Consider the following 20,265-nt stretch of genomic DNA (forward strand, 5'->3'; position numbering starts at 1 on the left):
CAGTTCCTGTGTTGAGCGACCAGTATCATAGCGACCAGTCATTCCAGCGACTGGCGTTCTGCCGTTCGGTCAATTTGCATATTACCCTTTTATTATATAGGATTGATTTTAGAGAGAGAAAGGGAGAGGGATAGAGAGATAGAAATATCAATGAGAGAGAAATATGATCAGCTGCCTTCTGTACACCCCCTATTAGGGATCAAGCCCACAATCCAGGCATGTGCCCTGGTCAGGAATTGAACCTCAACCTCCTGATTCATGGGCCATGAATGGCTGAAAACATTTTGAAAGAGCCATGCTGGCCGAACTAAATCAGTATAATTGACCTCATTCTCAAGTGCTATTGCAATATGAAAAGGGAAGTTGTAAATTGTTAAAAAGTAACTTAGTTAAGTTTATGATATTTCACCATTTGTTTGTAGGACTTTGTGCCATTGTATCAGGATTTTGAAAACTTCTATACAAGGAACCTCTACATGAGGATTAGAGACAACTGGAATCGACCAATCTGTAGTGTGCCTGGAGCCAGGATGGACATCATGGAGAGACAGTCTCATGATTACAACTGGTCATTCAGGTAAGTCTTGTTTGGGAAATTATTTCCTAACAACGAAAAAAAGGAATTTTTGATTTTTAAAATATTCTATTGCAAATTTGACAGTATTTTGTCAAAACAGCAGTGGAAGCTGAAAATACAATACAGTGTGATTAATTTCCTTGCATATTGTTCATTGTTATTGGGATGTTTAAAATACATTTTTTTTATTAGTTTGATACTGTGTTGGGTTATAGTTGAAAGCAAAATTGGACCTAGTAAAACAAAATAAGCCCTAGCCGGTTTTGCTCAATGGGTAGAGCATTGGCCTCTGGACTGAAGGGTCCCAGGTTTGATTCTGGTCAAAGGCACATGCCTGGGTTGCGGGCTCAATCCCCAGTGGGGGGCGTGCTGGAGGCAGCCAATCAATGATTTTCTGTCATTGATGCTTCTATTTCTTTCTCCCTTTTCCTTCCTCTGTGAAATCAGTAAAAATATATTTTAAAAAGACAACATCAACAAAAAAATAACACAAAGAAAAACTGTCTTTTCTATTATAGTACTTACCAGAATCAAGTATCTGAATTTATTTCTGGGTATTTTGATTTCTCAAATGATTCAAGGATATGTAGAGTGTTTTTACTTAAATGGGTTCAATAGTTTAGAAAACTTTATAAAATTTTATTTTGTTTAGATTGCTCAAGTATTACATGATTGCATTGCTATTAAAAAAAAAAAAAAAGACAAGCACTAAAGATAAATTGAAAGTCCCCATGAGAACTAACCACTTTCCCTTTGCAAATCCACTGCCCTACTAATCCTCACTCCCCAGAGGTAACCATTGTTATCAGTTTGTAGTGTGTTATTCCTCCAGGTGTTTTCTGTGGGATATGTATATAATGTGTCTAGTAGGATTACACACAGTTTTTGATTTACAAAAATGGCATCATACTATAGAAATGATACTGCATCTTGTTTTTTTACTTGCTAACATATCAGTAACATCTTTGTGTATATTCATAGCAAGCTCATTATTTGTAGTGGCTACTTAGTTTTCTATAATTTTGATGTTTATAGTGTACACATGCAGGTTGGGCTGCATCATCCTGTGTTAAAAACTCCAAAATCTCAAGTTAAAAGATTGGCAATTTATTTCTTGTTCATACTTCATGTTCAACTTAAGTTGGATGTGCCTCTGAACCATGTTGTCTTCACTTGAGCGGTCAACTGTCTGAGCTTCCACAATTAGGAATGTCACTGGTTTGTGTGCCTGGGAAAGAGACATGGTCACAATTGTATTGTGACTCTTTTTTTTCCTTTGGTTAGTCCTCACTGGAGGATATCTTTTAATGGATAAGTACTGTCAAACTGCCTTCCAAAAAAAAGTACTCTGATATTCTTTTTTTTTTTTAATATATTTTAATTGATTTTTTTACAGAGAGGAAGGGAGAGGGATAGAGAGTTAGGAACATCAATGAGAGAGAAACATCGGTCAGCTCCCTCCTGCACACCACCTACTGGGGATGTGCCCGCAACCAAGGTACATGCCCTTGACTGGAATCGAACCTGGGACCCTTCAGTCCGTAGGCCGACGCTCTATCCACTGAACCAAACCAGTTAGGGCAGTACTCTGATATTCTTATCTACAGTGTATGAAATAGTCCTGACCAATGCTGGCTATGGTCAGTTTTTAAATCTTTATCATTATTGATAAGCAAAAATTGGTATTTTAACTTTCATTTCATTTATTGGTAGTGAGTTTGAGCTATTTTTCATTTAGACCATATTCTCTCTGTTTCTTACATATATTGCTTCCTTTGGTATTACCAATACATTTATTATCATATGTAAGTGTTTGACCATGTTCATGGGTTTCATGAACAATCATCCTATTGAAATACAGGTACACAGGGAATACGATTAAAGGTGTTATAAACATGGGTTCCTACAACTATCTTGGATTTGCACGAAATACTGGATCATGTCAGGAGGCAGCTGCCAAAGTCCTAGAGGATTATGGAGTTGGCGTGTGCAGCACTCGGCAGGAAATTGGTGAGTATAGTCTGTTTGGCTAGCTGATGTTCTTAACTTTTTTACTCAGGAGGGAGTAATATGGATAGAGTGCTAGAATATTAAGTATCCAAATACATACCTTGCCATGTAGTTTAGATCAGATAAAGAATGCTTTATTTTTCTGAATTAATGGATGATTTTAATGCTTTCAACACATTTTGAGACGTATTTTTCTTTTCCATTATGTTATACATACAGAGTATGTTCGATACTATTGTTTCATTTATAACTTTAGTGTTGACTTTATTGACTTTTGCAAATGATAGTTCATTAAAGAGCACCACTTCATATCTGAGCCTGTGAGCATATGAAAGTTAATTCTATTTCCGTACTGGTAATTTGGGGCTAATAATAATTCCTATCTTATAGGATTGTTTTAAGAAGCTAATTCATGTAAAGTGCTTGTAACATGGTAAATACTCATTAAATGCTAATTCTTTTTATTAGTAGTACAAGTCTATAAAATGTAAAAGAGAACAGATTTATGTAAAGAGATTTAATTTATTTAGTTAAAAGGAAAATTTCAAATTCTTCATTTTGTTCTAGTGACTGATAACCATAGAAGTTATAAGGCATCAGTCTGGATATTTATTACTGTGAAGCACATCAAAACTTAGTGGATTAAAACAATTCAGCACAGCCATTGTGGCTCAGTGGTTGAGCATGGGCCCATGAACCAGGAGGTCATGGTTTGATTCCCAGTCAGGGCACATACCCGGGTTGTGGGCTCAATCCCCAGTGGGGGGCATGCAAGAGGCAGCCAATCAATGATTCTCTCTCATCATTGATGCATCTATCTTTACCTTTCTCTTCCTCTCTATGATTAAATAAAGAATAAAAAACAATTCATTGTTATTCGCATGGGTCTGGAGCAGCTGTGGGCAAACTACGGCCCACGGGCTGGATCCAGCCCGTTTGAAATGAATAAAACTATTGGGGAAAAAAAGACCGTACCCTTTTATGTAATGATGTTTACTTTGAATTTATATTAGTTCACACAAACACTCCATCCATGCTTTTGTTCCGGCCCTCCGGTCCAGTTTAAGAACCCATTGTGGCCCTCAAGTCAAAAAGTTTGCCCACCCCTGGTCTAGAGATTGGCAAATACAGCTGGGTTGTTTTCTCTTAGGGTCCCTAATGATGTGGTTAAGGGAGCATTAACCACATATAGAAATCACACATCTTTATGGCAGTTTATATTTTATAAAGTACTTTTTCATAAAGTGCAGGCCAAGGTCAACTAATGCCTGTCTTCTGCCTGGGGACACCCAGCATGAGCTACAAAGCAATCTGCAGATGGTTGCTACTTATGCTGGGTTTGGAGTGCAGCAAGGCAAAGCTGCAAACTAAGGCTGGCTGCTGCTAGTGCTGGGCCTGGGGCCACTTAGTGAGAACAACAAGGCATGCTGAGGCCAGATGCTGCTTGTTTGAGAGATTTTAGGAAAATCTGAAGCACAAGCCAAAACAGGCTATTCATTTGGAAAAGCAACTGGAAAAAGTTTGGGTGGACCCACAGTTGGGTGGGATGGGGGTCTCAGGGAATCACCAGGGCCAGGAGAACAGTGTCAGCCAGATTCATGGAGACTCGAATATGGTGCACATCTACCAGTTCTGTGGGTAGGGCATGAGGAGGGTCTCAAAAAAGGAACAGTGGCCTCTGCCAGCACTTCTGTCTAGGAGAAAGCTGCCCCTCCAGACAGTTCAGTTCCTCCCTTTGTTTCCCTGGTGCCTTTTGAGCTGCTGCCCCAATGCTGGAACCCAGAGGGAATGAGTCAGAGCAAGTCTACGCATGGACCCTTTAAGAGAAACTGCCTAGGACTCCAGCAGCCCTCCATCTCACTCAGCCACAGTCAACGCTGGTTTTTACCCCCAGAAATTATGTGGATTTCTCTTCCTGGCACTGGAACCCTGGGCTGGGAACCCGGGTTGGGTGCTGTGACCCCTCACTTCTCAGAGGGGACCTCCACAGCTGAGATATCCCTCCTGATTTTTTAAAAAAAATTTTATTGTTTAAAGTACAGGTAGTCCTCAGGTTACGTCGGACTCGATGTAGGCTGTTTCGTGGTTACGTCGTCATCTCCCATTTACAGCATTTATAAAAAAAAAAGTTCTGTCATTTTGACATATGTGCTTTATGTTTTTTATTATTTATTTACCACAAGTAAAGGTCAGAAATTGGTATCTTTCTTTTAAATTTTTTTTACTGGTTCACTTCATTACTGCTGTGTATGTGCTCCATGTGAGTGATGTAGGTGCTCATGTAGGTGGATTCTGACTTAGGGCGAAAATCGCGTTACATTGCGCCGTAGGAACAGATCTCCGACGTAACCCGAGGACCTACTGTATTACATATGTCTCCTTTTTCCCCCCATTGACCTCTACCCGGCTAGTCCCACTCCCTAGCACATGACCTCACCCCCCCCTACACTCTGTGTCCATGGATTATGCTTATATGCATGCATATAAGTCCTTTGGTTGCTCTCTTAACACCACCCCCCCACCCCCCCACCCCCCGTCTAAGGTTGGACGGTCTGTTCAGTGCTTCTATGTCTCTGGACCTATTTTTGTTCATCAGTTTATGTTGTTCATTATATTCCACAAATAAATGAGATCATGTGATATTTTTCTTTCTCCGATTGGCTTATTTCGCTTAGTATAATGCTCTTCAGGTCCATCTATGCTGTTGCAAATGATAAGAGTTTCTTCTACAGCCGTGTAGTATTCCACTGTGTAGATGTACCACAGTTTTTTAATCCACTCATCTGCTGATGGGCACTTAGGCTGTTTCCAAATCTTAGCTAGTGTAAATTGTGCTGCTATGAACATAGGAGTGCATATATCCTTTCTGATTGGTGTTTCTGATTCCTTGGGATATATTCCTAGAAGTGGAATTACTGGGTCAAATGGGAGTTCCATTTTTAATTTTTTAAGGAAACTCCATACTGTTTTTCACAGTGGCTACACCAGTCTGCATTCCCACCAGCAGTCTTCCTGATTTCTTATCCGCCACACATGAGTGTGGGACCCAGCCATTCCTTGTTTCCACCCCTCCAACCAGTTCAGTGTGGTTTTTTAAAATATTCTTAGTTGTAGGTCTTTCCTTCAGCTAGATTTCAGGCAGTAAAGTAATGAATGATTCTTAAATTTTGGGTTTGGTGATATTGACTTCATTAACTTCTTCACACAGGTAACCTGGACAAGCATGAAGAACTAGAAAAGCTTGTGGCAAGTTTCTTGGGAGTAGAAGCTGCTATGGCATATGGCATGGGATTTGCAACAAATTCAATGAACATTCCTGCTCTTGTTAGCAAAGTAAGACTTAGTCTGTCATTAATGAAAACTCCCTTATATATATCATATTTTGTTTTATAAAACATTCAGAGCAAGCCAGAAACTATTATAAATTTAGGTTAAATATAGTCTGCCCAAAGATATTTCTATCACAAACTTTTGGATAAGTATATACCATAAAGACTTACATCAATTGAAGCTTTCTTATTAGAACCCATGATTCCTTCCTCTCCCATTAGATGACACTTGCCTTCTTCATTTTTAAAGGGATTGTAATAAATAAAACCTTATAAATGGCTAAAATTACGGAAGAAAGAATGTTTCGTTTGGAAAGTTATTTAACAGGTAGTTTTTCCCCAAATAGAAAAATTTGAAAATATATACTTGTTCTCACTGTAATGTATATTACTGAAAGACATATGAGCAAATTATATGTGTGTCTATATATATGTTAGTAATAATGTAGGTTAATAATGTGTGTAGAGCTTCTATGAGGGGACAGTAGAAGAGAAGAGATGAGACATTGTAAATCACATTTTAGCAGATTAGCACTTTCAGTTTGAGCAGTTCTTCAAAGGGTATTTATTCTCATTTTAACCGTGATCTATGAATGGTATCTTGAAAAAATCATCAGTGCCTTGAGTCAGAAGACTTGAGTTTTTTGTTTGTTTGTTTGTTTTTAATATATATTTTATTGATTTTTTTTTTTACAGAGAGGAAGGGAGAGGGGTAGAGAGTTAGAAACATCGATGAGAGAGAAACATCAATCAGCTGCCTCTTGCACACTCCCTACTGGGGATGTGCCCGCAACCAAGGTGCATGCCCTTGACCGGAATCGAACCTGAGACCCTTGAGTCCGCAGGCTGACGCTCTATCCACTGAGCCAAACCGGTTAGGGCAGAAGACCTGAGTTTTCGCTTGTTTGATTATATGGTCAAATTTAGCTGTGTGACTGAACAATGTCAAAACCTTTCTGAGCCTCAAATTTTCCTTTGTAAAATTAAGTACTTGAATTAGATTAACTCTAAAGTCCTTTTCAGTTATGTAAATCCAGGGAACAGAAGAAAGAGAACAGAAAGCAAGAGGGGAAATTTAAACCTATATTGGCATTACATTAAATGGAAATGGTTTATACATTCCAAGTAAAAGACAGAGATTGTCAGATTAGATAAAATTTAGTATGTTTCTACCAGAAATCAACTTTAAATTTAAAGACACAAGTAGGTTTAAGTAAAAGAATGGAAAAGATATAGCATGTAAATAATAATCAAAAGGAAGTTGGCGTGCTCTGGCCAGGTGACTCAGTTGGAGCATCATCCTGTACACCAAAAGATGGCAGGTTTGATTCCTAGTCAGGGCACATACCCAGGTTGTGGGTTCAATCCCTGGTTGGGGTGCATGCAGGAGGCAACTGATCAAAGTTTCTCACATCAATGTTTCTCTTCCTCTCTAAAAATCAATAAAAATTCAAGAAAAAACACAAAAAAATTGATGGAACTAGTATGAAATCTAAGGAGATAGAACATTTGAAAAACACAATTAACCAACTTAACATGTATGAAACATTTAAACCAGCAACAGCAAAACATTTACCATGAGACCATTTTCTGGGCCATTAAACCAACCTTAACAAATTTAAAAGAATTGAAATTATTCAAAATACTAGAGGTCCGGTGCACGAAATTTGTGCACTGTGTGTGTGTGTGTGTGTGTGTGTGTGTGTGTGTGTGTGTGTGTGTCCCTCAGCCCAGCCTGCACCCTCTCCAGTCTGGGATCCCTCTCCCAATCCAGGACTGTGGCTCCCAACCGCTCGCCTGCCTGCCTGCCTGATTGCTCCTAACCACTTCTGCCTGCCAGCCTGATCACCCCCTAACCACTCCCCTGCCTGCCTGATTGATGCCTCACTGCTTTCCTCCCGGCCCAATTACCCCTAACTGCCTTCCCCTGCTGGCCTGGGCACCCCTAACTATCCTCCCCTCCAGTCCTGGTCCCCCCCAACTGCCCTCCCCTGCTGGCCTGGTCGCCCCTAACTGCTCTCCCCTGCAGGCCTGGGTCTCCCCCTAACTGCTTTCCTCTACAGGCCCGGTCACCGCTAACTGCCCTCCCCTGCTGGCCTGATCGCCCACAACTGCCCTCCCCTGCTGGCCATCTTTTACCACATGGGGGTTGCCATCTTGTGTGTTGGAGTGATGGTTAATTTGGATATTACCTTTATTAGATAGGATGTTCTCTAACCATAATGGAATTGACTTAGAAATCAGTAACACAAAGAAAGATATCTGGAAAATCCTCAAACAATTGAAAAGTAAATGACACACTTTTAAATACCCAGGCTCAAAGAAAGGCAAAATTGAAAATACTTGAACTAACTGGAAATGTAATATAATTTGTGGGAGGAAGCTAAAGCCATACTCAGATGGAAATATATAGCATTAAATGCTTATATTAGGGGGAAAAAGAGTTTTGAATCAGCCATCTAAATTCCTACCACATGAAATTAGGAAAAGAAAAGAGCAAATTAAACCCAGAGATTTCAGAGGAAGGATACAATAAAGGTAAATGCAGAAATCAGTGAATTAGAAAATAGACAATAGGTGAAATCAGTGAAACCAAAACTGATTCTTTGAGAAAATGAATGCAGTTGACAGATCTCTAGTCAGATTGGTCAGGATAAAAAGAGAGAAGACAAAAATTACTAGTAGTAGGCATGAAAGAAGCTACTTCACTACATATCCTATGGACATTAAAAGGATATAAGGAAATATTAAGAACAACTTCATGCTAGTAAATTCAACAACTTAGCTACAGTGGACAAATTTCTTGAGAAAAAATAAATGTATGATTCTTTGATTATAGTACATTTTGGCATCATAAACTTGAGATTCTTATTTGGAATTTCATAGAATTTTTTACACTAAAGGGTTAAATAATTTCATTTTGCTTCTCCTGTGTGTTCACAAACTAACAATCACTATCTAGAATTAGATGTTTTATATACAGACGTGGAAGATACTACCTTAAACATTTATTGTGCAAATCAAATATTATAGTTGAGATGTTATGAAATATATTTTAATCTATTCAAGGCAACAACAAATCCAGTTTTACTCTTTCTTTAAGACTTATATTACATTTCAATAGGAGGTGATCAGTAACTCAGCTTAAAGTCAGAGGCAGACAGTATATTGATTAAGAGCATGTATTCTAGGAGCAGAAGCTTTGTATCAGACACTTAAATGCTCTGACCTTGGGCAAGATTTGTAACTTTTTAGTTCCCACATGTAAAGTGGGGATAATAATAATAGTTCTTACCTCACAGATTGTTGTGAGGATTAAAGGTAACTATGTGCTTACAACCCTTAATATAATGCCTGAAACATATTAAGCATTTAGATGTTAACTGCTGGCATTTAATTTTTATTTTTGCATAAATGACATAATAGACCCTCATAGTATATTAGAAGAAAAAATAGGTTGATACACAGAAATGGTGAATTAGGCTGTCTAAAAAGGAGATGATAAAAAGAACATAATTATATTGCTGATTTTGCAAAAAAGAAAAATTAAATGGAAAAAGAAAATTGCATTCTTTTTAAGGTACAGTGGAATGCCAAGAGTGGTTAAGGAAAGGATTTAAAGACTTGCAGAAGAGGAATTCAGCCTCTCCATTTTTCCCCCAATTTTTCTCAATTTTTTCAATTTTAACGCTTTTTTTCAGAGGTAAATTTAGACTTACAGAAGAGTTGCAAGAGAGTATAGAGCGTTCTGGGTACCTTTCATTCAGCTTCCCTTTATGTTAATATTTTACATAACAGTGGAACATTTACCAAAACTAAAAAACTAACTTTGATTCAATACTACTAACTGAAGAACAGAACTTGTTTCAGTTTCAGCAGTTTTCCCACTGATAACTATTTTCCTGCTCCAGAATTCAATCGAGTATCTTCATTGCATTGAGTTCTTGTCTTTCCTGGTTTTGACTCTTCTGAAGGAAGTGTTATTGCTTCTTCCCTATTTATTTATATCAGTATGGGTTCATGAATATTTTATTATTTGGGTTCAACATGATTACTTTTAATTTTGTTGCTCAAGTTGATCCAGTTCTGGCCATTAGTAGATCTTTCAGGTGGGTTCCTGTGCCCTTTGAGTATGCCCCATTTTTTTTCCCCTAAAGCACTTTCTTTGTAGCATAACGAGATGCCCCAGGCCTGTGGTCAGCGAACTGCAGCTCGCGAGCCACATGCGGCTCTTTGGCCCCTTGAGTGTGGCTCTTCCTAAGCCTTAGGAGTACCCTAATTAAGTTAATAACAATGTACTACCTATATAGTTTAAGTTTAAAAATTTTGGCTTTCAAAAGAAATTTCAATCATTGTACTGTTGATATTTGGTTCTGTTGACTAATGAGTTTGCCGACCACTGCCCCAGGCTCTTTTTACCTATCCTCACCTTGGGGTCAATCACTAAGTTCTCCATTGAGCCCTGGTTCCTTTTATTGGAGGATTGTATTTAGAAACCAAGATTTGGTGTGTTCATTGCCTCTCGGTGGATAGAGCTAGAAAATAAAAACATGTATACTAACTCATGCATAAACATATCGATTAGTATGCATGTGTATAAATTTTTTTAAATTCTTTATTAGTTAAGATATTACAAATTTGTCCTTATCCCTCCCATTAACCCCCCTCCCCCCACTCATGTTCTCATCCCCCTGTTGTCCATGTCCATTGGTTTGGCTTATATGCATGCATACAAGTCCTTTGGTTGATCTCTTCCCCTTACCCCGTCTCTCCCCTACTTTCCCTCTGGGGAGTGATAGTCTGATTGCTGTTTCTCTGTCTTTGAATCTGTCCCTGTTTATCAGTCTATGTTGTTCTCTATAATCCACAAATGAGTGAGATCATGTGGTATTTATCTTTCTCTGACTGGCTTATTTCACTTAGCATAATGCTCTCCAGTTCCATCCTTGCTGTTGCAAAAGGCAAGAGTTCCTTCTTTTTTACCGCAGCATAGTATTCCATTGTGTAGATGTACCAGAGTTTTCTAATCCACTCATCTGCTGATGGGCACTTAGGCTGTTTCCAGATCTTAGCTATGGTGAATTGTGCTGCTGTGAACATAGGGGTGCATATATCCTTTCTGATTGGTGTTTCTGGTTTCTTGGGATATAGTCCTAGAAGTGGGATCACTGGGTCAAATGGGAGTTCCATTTTTAGTTTTTTGAGGAGACTCCATACTGTTCTCCACAGTGGCTGTACCAGTCTGCATTCCTACCAACAGTGCAGAAGGGTTCCTTTTTTTCCGCATCCTCTCCAACACTTGTTGTTTGTTGATTTGTTGATGATAGCCATCCTGACAGGTGTGAGATGATACCGCATTGTCGTTTTGATTTGCATCTCTCGTATAATTAGTGACTTTGAGCATGTTTTCATATGTCTTTCGGCTAGATATACATTTTAAAAACTATTAGTCTATATGGGTATTTCCAACTTCACTTCTCTTCATTTTTAATCTACACATTTTTAATGAGAGAGCTTTTTAAAATCTTAATAATGAAAACTTTACATACAGTAAAAATTTCAGGCGGACAATTGCTATTGCAAGTTCATAAGTATCCATCCAGGAATACTCTTCCTTTTATTCTGGGAGCACGCTGACACTTTCTGCTCCTTCCTTTTTTCATCTATTCGGATATTTTGAAGGCCATTGTTGACAGAGAAAAACCTGTTTCTGAGTTCAGACTTTATAGGTTGGGACCTGCAGGAGATGTGGAAGAGTAAGAACTGGGGAAGAAATAAAAATTCTGAGAGTTTCAGATGTTTCTTGTTGCCTTAACAGAAACCCATGTTTACATGGATTTACAGAAAAACTTGTTCAGAGATTTTAAGGGCAAAACTAAGCCTACACTCTGTGATTTTGGGAATCCTATCTAATAATATACAAACATGGTAATTGACTGTACCTTTGCTACGCCTCCCATTGGCTAGTCAGCATGATATGCAAATTAACCACCAGCAAAGACGGCAGCTAATTTGCATACTGCAGGCAGGGCGGGACAGTGCCATCCCGCCTGCCCCGCTGCCATCTGGGCCTGCTATTTGCGACCCGGGGCGGTGGGGCGGGACAGCGCTATCCCGCCTGCCCTGCCGCCATCCGGGCCTGCTATCTGCGACCCAGGGTGGCAGGTGTCCGTATACGACCCAACCCGGGACGGCTGGGTGGTGCAGCAGCAATCTGCCGGGCGTCCCATGTGCGACCCAACCCGGGGTGGCTGGGCGGGGCAGCAGCGATTGGGCGGCACCCCAACCCCCGGATCGACCCTGCTGTGTGCGCGACCCGGGGCAGCGCCCCAACCCCCAAATCGTCCCTGCTGTGTGCACGACCCGGGATGGAGCCTTAACCCCCGGATCAGCCCTGCCGTGTGCGCAACCCGGGGAGGCGGGGCAGGCACCGAGGGATCAGGCCTGCCATCTGCCACCCGGGGAGCAGGCCTAAGCCAGCAGGTGGTTATCTCCCAAAGGGTCCCAGACTGTGAGAGAGCACAAGTAGGGCTGAGGGACACCCCTCCTCCCCCGCCAGTGCACAAATTTTTGTGCACTGGGCCTCTAGTCCTATATAATAAAGAGCTAATGTGCAAATTAGACCAAACAGCAGAATGACTGTCAGGAGGACCTTCAGGACAAAGCCGGGGCTGCGAGGGCCTACACTTGCTTGAATTTTGTGCATCGGGCCACTAGTTAGATTAATAAGTGGGATTGTTATTCAACTCTGGATGGTTAGGAATGGGAGGAAGAATGCACTGTTTCCATAAGCATTACTCCCTCAGCTGCCTTCTCCCCCAGACACTTTTTCTGTGAGTAAAATAGTACATCATACCAAATTCATGAAATGACATCAAACCAACAAAATTGGAACTATGAAGACTATCTGGTATATCAGATTTTAAGTATAAATAAAAAACCTATTGCTATATATCTGGGTATTTCTGTCCATCTCAGGAATGAAGAAGTTAAAAGGCTAGAATTTTGTATCTACTTCTAAATTAATTTTGGGGGGGGGGGGGGAAAACAACTATACTTTTTTTCTTACTGAAATTGATAGTTTGCTGTTATACAAGCTTTCCTTAATAGGCTATAATTATTAATGATTTTAACATTTGATCTTTTGTGTAATGAAACCTCACCTGCCTCCACCCCAGCTTCTTACTTCCTGTCCTTGTGGTTTTGCAGGGTTGCTTGATTCTGAGTGATGAACTGAACCATGCATCACTGGTTCTGGGAGCCCGACTCTCAGGAGCAACCATTCGAGTCTTCAAACACAACAGTGAGTTTGTTGTGGAGGTCTTAGTGTTTAGTATCCTTGGATTAGTGGCAGTGGTTATATTAATAATAGAAAATATAAATGAAGATGAAATAGCAACATTTAAAATGTTTTTCTGAGCCCTGGCTGGATAGCTCAGTTGGTTAGAGCATTGTCTCTATACACCAAGGTTGTGGGTTTGATTCTCCAGTCAGGGCACATACAAGAATCAACCAATGAATGCGTAAATAAGTGGAACAACAAATCTCTCTCCCTCCCTTCTCCCTTCGAAAGCCAAAACTTTCTTCCTAAATGGAAATGTGTTGTGTATTATTAAAATATTTATTTGCAATAAAAATGCATAACTTTTGTAATTAAAACATTCACATGTAGAGAAGAAAGATTACCAACTGTATTTTTAATAACATCTTTTACCAAAGTGAGTACATGTACAAACAAGTCTAGAAGAATATACACCAAAATAGTAGGTCTGTGCTCCTGGTTGGAAGGTTAGAGTTGGTAATAACTTCCTGCCTTTTGTCTTTGTCTTAACTAAAATGTTTTACAATAAGAATGATGCAAATAGCATTTTGTTTTATGTAAATGGGACTTATTAAACACCACTGTGGAACCTGCTCTTTTCTTACAACACATTGGGAACTTTGGCAATACATGTGACTCTCCTCCTCCCCTAATGTCAGGGTGGCAGGCAGTGTCTGGAAGTGCCCTTATTCAGACTGTCTCTCAGTTTGGACATCGAGGTTGTTTCTAAAATTTTCTACTAGAAACAGTACTACCTGTTACCCACATTTTTGCTCAGTGGTGTGATTAGTGCCTTGGGATGAATTCCTAGCAGTCTTAGAATGCCTGGTTAAAAGGGCACACATATTTTTGTACTTTTCCAGATTGCCTCCAAGCATTGTACAGACTTTTACTCAACAACATGACAGTGACTCACAAGCCAACTTAGGCTATTATGAAATATTTTAAAACTTCCTTTCTCTAATAATCAACATGTTAATTTTATTTCTTTCATTATTAGGTGTCAAGCAACTTTTTATACAGTATTGTGTTTGAATTTCTTTGTAAATTGGTCATTTGCAAATGTTTTCTCTTTTTTACTGATTATAAGAGCCCTTCCTATTTTCTTTGATACTGCATTATTTTTTATGTTACTTTTAACTTTGTTTTTAGTTTCTTGCTGTGCAAACTTATTAAAATGCTTATGTTGTCACATTTATTATCTTGTGACTTGGATTTTATGTTAATACCTTCCATATTTTAAGATAATAGGGTTATTCTCTTATTTTCTTCTGGTAGTTTTGTAGTGTTTTTTATTTACATCTTTATTCTTACATGGGATTTGTGAAGTATAAGAGAGATACTAGATTTTTCTCCCTAAGTTGATAATATGGTTTAGCATTGTACAGATATTTCCTTTCATCTAAAATTTTGAATCAGTATTTATTTTTCTCCTCTTCTCTGTATGTAAACAGAGGAAACTAAAACAATGACTACATTTTTACTGGCTCTTGCTGATTGCCAGATGCTGCCCTCTGCAGCAGGACTAGCCGCTTCAACACTTCCGGGACAGCATCTCCTGTCTCTGGGTCAGGTAGCAGACAGATTGTGTTCTTACGAATAACTGAAGGTGTCAACACAATCACGGCCATCTTATCTGTGTTTGTGGTGTTTTTATTATTTATATTTAAATATTATTATTTAAATATTATTAATAATAATATTTATTATTTCTCTTTGCTACCGTAGTCCTTTGTATGAAAAGAGCAAAATCATGTAATTTTGTAACACCCTCCTTCAGTGAGAAGCAATAAAGACTATAAAATCAGATTTTATGATGGCTTGCCTCCCACCCTTGTTAAATATACTGCAGACTTCATGTTACAGTTTTCTTGAGGTGTTTTTTGTTGTTTTTGGTTTTTGTTTTTTGTTTTTTGTTTTTTTTAAATATATTTTATTGATTTTTCACAGAGAGGAAGGGAGAGATAGAGAGTTAGAAACATCGATGAGAGAGAAACATCGATCAGCTGCCTCCTGCACATCTCCCACTGGGGATGTGCCCGCAACCCAGGTACATGCCCTTGACCGGAATCGAACCTGGGACCCTTCAGTCCGCAGGCTGATGCTCTATCCACTGAGCCAAACTGGTTTTGGCTGTTTTTGTTTTTTTTTGAGCGGGGTTTCTTAAGGGCAGTGTTTCAGGGCAAAAAAATTTAAATAAGAAGTCGATAGTGGCTGAAACCGGGTTGGCTCAGTGGATAGAGCATCGGCCTGTGGACTGAAAGGTCCCAGGTTCGATTCTGGTCAAGGGCATGTTCCTGGGTTGCAGGCACATCCCCAGTGGGAGGTGTGCAGGAGGCAGCTGATCGGTGTTTCTCTCTCCCTTCCTCTCTGTAAAAAAATCAATAAAATATATTAAAAAAAAAAAAAAAAGAAGTCGATAGTGGCAGCAAAAATGGTCTTCAAAGCGTTTATCTTTAACAGGAAAATTATGACCCTCATTAGTGGTAGTACTAGCCACGTTGTTTCCTAGACCTGTTAACCATCATGAGAACCAACAGAGCCACAAGAACTTGGTTGTGTACAGATAGCAGATCAAATCAAACAGAAACAATCTCAACTGATTGCCAAGCTTGCTTAACATGGAAATTCATGCATTTAGGAATTTATTCTATAGCACTAATCAGACTACTGTATTTTTAACCCACTACTAAGATAAAGTTATTTAACAAGCATTTATGAAGAACATCTTCTGTGAAAGGAAATGGGCATGTACTTTGAAGTTTTTCCCCATATTTGATTTTTAGGAGGTGTATGTATTTACAGTGGGACGTTGACTTACGAGTGTCCCGACTAACGAGTTTTTTGAGATACCAGCTGTCTCTCGGCCGATTTTTTGCATTGAGTTGATAGAGTAATTTGAGTTAAAGAGCTTCTTAACGAGTTCGGTCTCTGAACAAATTAAACTCGTAAGTCAAGGCCCCACTGTATAGTGGTTTCCATACTCTTGCTCAGTCTTCTTTATGCATTATTTCTGAATGACTCACTAAGATACAGTTGATTTTATAAATACAAAAAAAGCTAACTGAATGGCCAAGTATTTAACATGAAACATTGGTAATTTCATAAGCCTGCTAACCACCTGACTCAACTGTGCCACAGTCATTTGTTGAGTTTCTGTGACTTTAACATTTGTTACATTTCAGATGAGATTTTAATTCAAGATAGCAGTAGCTCACTCATTTTGCTCCATCTTTTTCTGCCCTGTTCTGACTTTGTTAATGTCCTTTGCTGTCTGAGACAGTCTTCCTAAATAAGAAATGTTTATTTGCATTTCTGGAATAAAGTTAGGAAAGAGGAAAGTACTTTATGCTGACATCTTTTTGTGTGTGCTATAGACATGCAGAGCCTAGAGAAGCTATTGAAAGATGCCATTGTCTGTGGTCAGCCTCGGACACGAAGGCCCTGGAAGAAGATTCTAATCCTTGTGGAGGGAATATATAGGTAATCCTGCTTTATGATTCTAATTTTTCTGATTTGGTTCCATGAAGTCTTAGAATTTTTCAGCCTCACTTCATTCTCAAGGGAACACTAATTAGACCCCTCTGGAAACTAAGGAGACAGTGTTTTTGACTTGTTAAAGTACCTGGAAGCAGAGTTAGCTCTAGGACAAAAGTCTTTTTGTCTGGCTTTTAATCTTTCCATCATGCTACATGATCCTCAAATCTCCCTTCTATTTGGATCCTTTGTTTTTCTGTTTATAGAGGGAATTTGTATATAGGTCAAGAATTGAAATATGTTTTCTAATATGTCAAAACAAGTTACACACCATTTAATATTAAGAAATTTTTATATTATCTATTTGCAGCCCTTCCACTTATTTTCTTACCTCCTAATGTTTTTTAATTCTTTCTGTAGAATTTCAATTGCATACCTATGTGATGCAGAGTCTAACGTTGCCTATAATTACAAGCTTTAGAAGAATCTGCTGTGACTTTTATTCCTCTGTAGTGAATTAAGATTTGCCCTGACCTGTTTGGCTCAGTGGCTAGAGCGTCGGCCTGTTGACTGAAGGGTCCCGGGTTCGATTCCGGTCAAGGGCATGTACCTTGGTTGCAGGCACATCCCTGGTGGGGGGTGTGCAGGAGGCAGCTGATCGATGTTCCTCTCTCATTGATGTTCCTAACTCTCTATCCTTCTCCCTTCCTCTCTGTAAAAAATCAATAAGATATCAACACTAATAAAAGAGAAAAATGGTAATTGGCGTACGACGATACCCTTTTCATTGGCTAATCAGGGCTATATGCAAATTAACTGCCAACTAAGATTGGCAGTTAACTGCCAACAAGATGGCGGTTGATTTGCATATGTAGGCACAATGCAGGGAGGCTAAAGGGAAAGCAGGAAGAAGCCCCCTGCCACTGACAGTGATCGGAAACCCAGGGGGGAGCTAAGAGCTGGGGGGCAGGGCAAAGGTGGCCCTGGGGCCGCCTTTGCCCTGCCCCCCAGCCATGATCGGAGAATCAGGTGCCTTTTCCGCCCTGGCCAGTGATAGCAGGAAGTAGGGGTGGAGCCAGCGATGGGAGCTGGGCACGGTCGAAGCTGGCAGTCCCGGGAGCTAGGGGCCCCTTGCCTGGGCCTAAAGTGAAGCCCACAATCGCAGGGCCGCTGCAGCTGCGGGTCCCCGCTGCTCGGGCCGGACGCCTCAGCCAGAGGCGTCAGGCCTGGGCAAGGGGCCGATCCTGCGATTGGAGGGTGATGGGGGTCAACGCCTGAGGGCTCCCAGTATGTGAGAGGGGGCAGGCTTGGCTGAGGGACACTCCCCCCACCCACACACCCAGTGCACGAATTTCATGCACCGGGCCCCTAATATTTTTTTAAAAAAAGATTAATTGTGTTCTAGTACTTGTTTTAAAAGATCTAGTCTAGCCATGACATCATTTGATTTTGCCAGTTTAAAACCACAGGCAGAGTTGTTAGACTATTTCAAAAAGCAGTAAAATTCAGAAATTAATAAAGTGGCCAGCTCCTAATTTTGAGAGTTAAGAAGTCTCAGTGTATATATTGTTACTCTGTTTTGCCAGCATGGAGGGATCCATTGTTCGCCTTCCTGAGGTGATTGCCCTTAAGAAGAAATACAAGGCATACCTGTATCTTGATGAAGCCCACAGCATCGGGGCTCTGGGCCCTGCGGGACGAGGTGTGGTAGATTACTTTGGCCTGGATCCTGAAGATGTGGACGTTATGATGGGAACATTTACCAAGAGCTTTGGTGCTTCTGGAGGATACATTGGAGGGAAGAAGGTAAATGGGCTGTGATTATTGAGCAGTTAAGAACAAAGGCACTGGCTACTAGGTTTAGTAAGTCATGTCTAATAGCTTCCAAACTGGGATGCGAGATCCTGAATTTGTGGTTTAGGCTCATGGTGCCAGCGGGTTCACACTTCAGCTGCCTGGTGAGTGACTGAGGCATTGAAGGCTGGTTCTGTTCATTGTTTGTTGTTTTCTTCTTTGAGCTTCGTTCTAAACTACATGCTGGTTTGAGATATAGAATACCCTCTTGTATGAAAGAACACACAGTGGTGCTGCCTGTTTGCCACTCTTTTGCTGGGTTTGAGTTGTGCTCAGTTTCAAAGTAGTGGGGTTGTCATGGGAGCTGATGGGAATGAAAGGCCAAGTTCCTTGCCCTTAGACTTAAATGCATCTTGGGTGAACATAAAGACAGGAAGAAAAATGATTATTTTGTTAGCTCTGGTGTATTATAAGGCTTTGTTTTTTGTTTTGTGGGTTTTTGTGTTTTTGGTTTTTCAATTTAAAAATCATATACTGACCTCTAAGCCATTTGAGGCGTGTGGCATGGTAAAAATGTTTGAACCATGGAGACAGAGGCCTGGGTTTGATTATTTCCTTAACTTTGTGAGACCTTGGACAAAGCATTTAACTTTTCAATTTCCTTATCAGTAAAACAGAGGTAAATATGCTGGCTTATAAGATTGTAGTAAGGGTGTAAGAAATAATGTATGTCCATGCTGCAACATGGATGAACCTTGAAAGCTTAAGTTAAAGAAGGAAGTCACATAAGGTCACATGTTATATTATTTCTTCAACTAGAGGGCCCGGTGCACAAAAGTTTGTGCAGGGGGGGCGGGGGGTCCCCTCAGCCCAGCCTGTGCCCTCTTGCAGTCTGGGACCCCTCGGGGGATGACCACCTGCTGGTTTAGGCCTGCTCCCTGGGGGGATTGGGCCTAAGCTGGCAGTCAGACATCCCTCTGGCACCCCGGGAGCCCTCAGGGATGTCCTCTTGCCAACAGGGAGCAGGCCTAAGCTGCAGTCGGACATCCTTAGCGCTGCTGAGGAGGTGGGAGAGGCTTCCACCACCACTGCCATACTGGCAGCCGTCAGCCTGGATTGTGGCTGAGCAAGCAGAGCTCCCCCTGTGGGAGTGCACTGACCACCAGGGGTCAGCTCCTGCATTGAGCATCTGCTCCCTGGTGGTCAGTGTGTGTCATAGTGACCAGTCATTCCCAGATTCCCAGTTATTCTGCTGTTAGGGTCAGTTTGCATATTACCCTTTTATTATATAGGATAGAGGCCTGGTGCATGGGTGGGGGCCGGCTGGTTTGCCCTGAAGGGTGTCCTGGATCAGGGTAAGGGTCCTGCTGGGGTGCCTGGCCAGCCTGGGTTAGGGGCTGATGGGTGTTTGCAGGCTGGTCACACCCCCTTCAGGGTGGGGGTCCCCACTGGGGTGCCTGGCCAGCCTGAGTTAGGGGCTGAGGGCCGTTTTCAGGCTGGCCACAGCCCCCCCGGCAACAAAAGCTCCCAGCCTCTCCTTTTTTTCTTTTTTTTTTATTCTGGGATTTATTTACCTTCTATAATTGAAACTTTGTAGCCTTGAGAGGAGCTCAGAGCCGGCCAGGGCGGGTGGGAGGGAAAGCCTCCTGCTCGCTCCAGCTCCGTGGCCATGCCCGCTGAAAGCAAGTATCTGTGGTTTATTTATCTTCTATAATTGAAACACTGTTGCTTTGAGTGGAGCTCAGAGCCCGCGCGGC

General features: G+C 40.7%; 1 protein-coding gene across 2 annotated transcripts in view; it reads left to right on the forward strand.

Annotated features, from left to right (window-relative positions):
* SPTLC2 (serine palmitoyltransferase long chain base subunit 2) overlaps positions 1–20,265 on the forward strand; it is a 96,084-nt gene that overhangs the window by 35,374 nt on the left and 40,445 nt on the right. For both annotated transcript variants that reach the window (XM_059689188.1, XM_059689179.1), the window contains exons 3-8: positions 423–577; positions 2,439–2,587; positions 5,796–5,920; positions 13,126–13,219; positions 16,615–16,720; positions 18,301–18,520. In XM_059689188.1, coding sequence (XP_059545171.1) covers positions 423–577; positions 2,439–2,587; positions 5,796–5,920; positions 13,126–13,219; positions 16,615–16,720; positions 18,301–18,520 — 849 coding nt within the window. The remainder of the gene's footprint in view (positions 1–422; positions 578–2,438; positions 2,588–5,795; positions 5,921–13,125; positions 13,220–16,614; positions 16,721–18,300; positions 18,521–20,265) is intronic.

Source organism: Myotis daubentonii, chromosome 1 (assembly GCF_963259705.1).
Source record: "Myotis daubentonii chromosome 1, mMyoDau2.1, whole genome shotgun sequence".
NCBI classification, from domain to species: Eukaryota; Metazoa; Chordata; class Mammalia; order Chiroptera; family Vespertilionidae; genus Myotis; species Myotis daubentonii.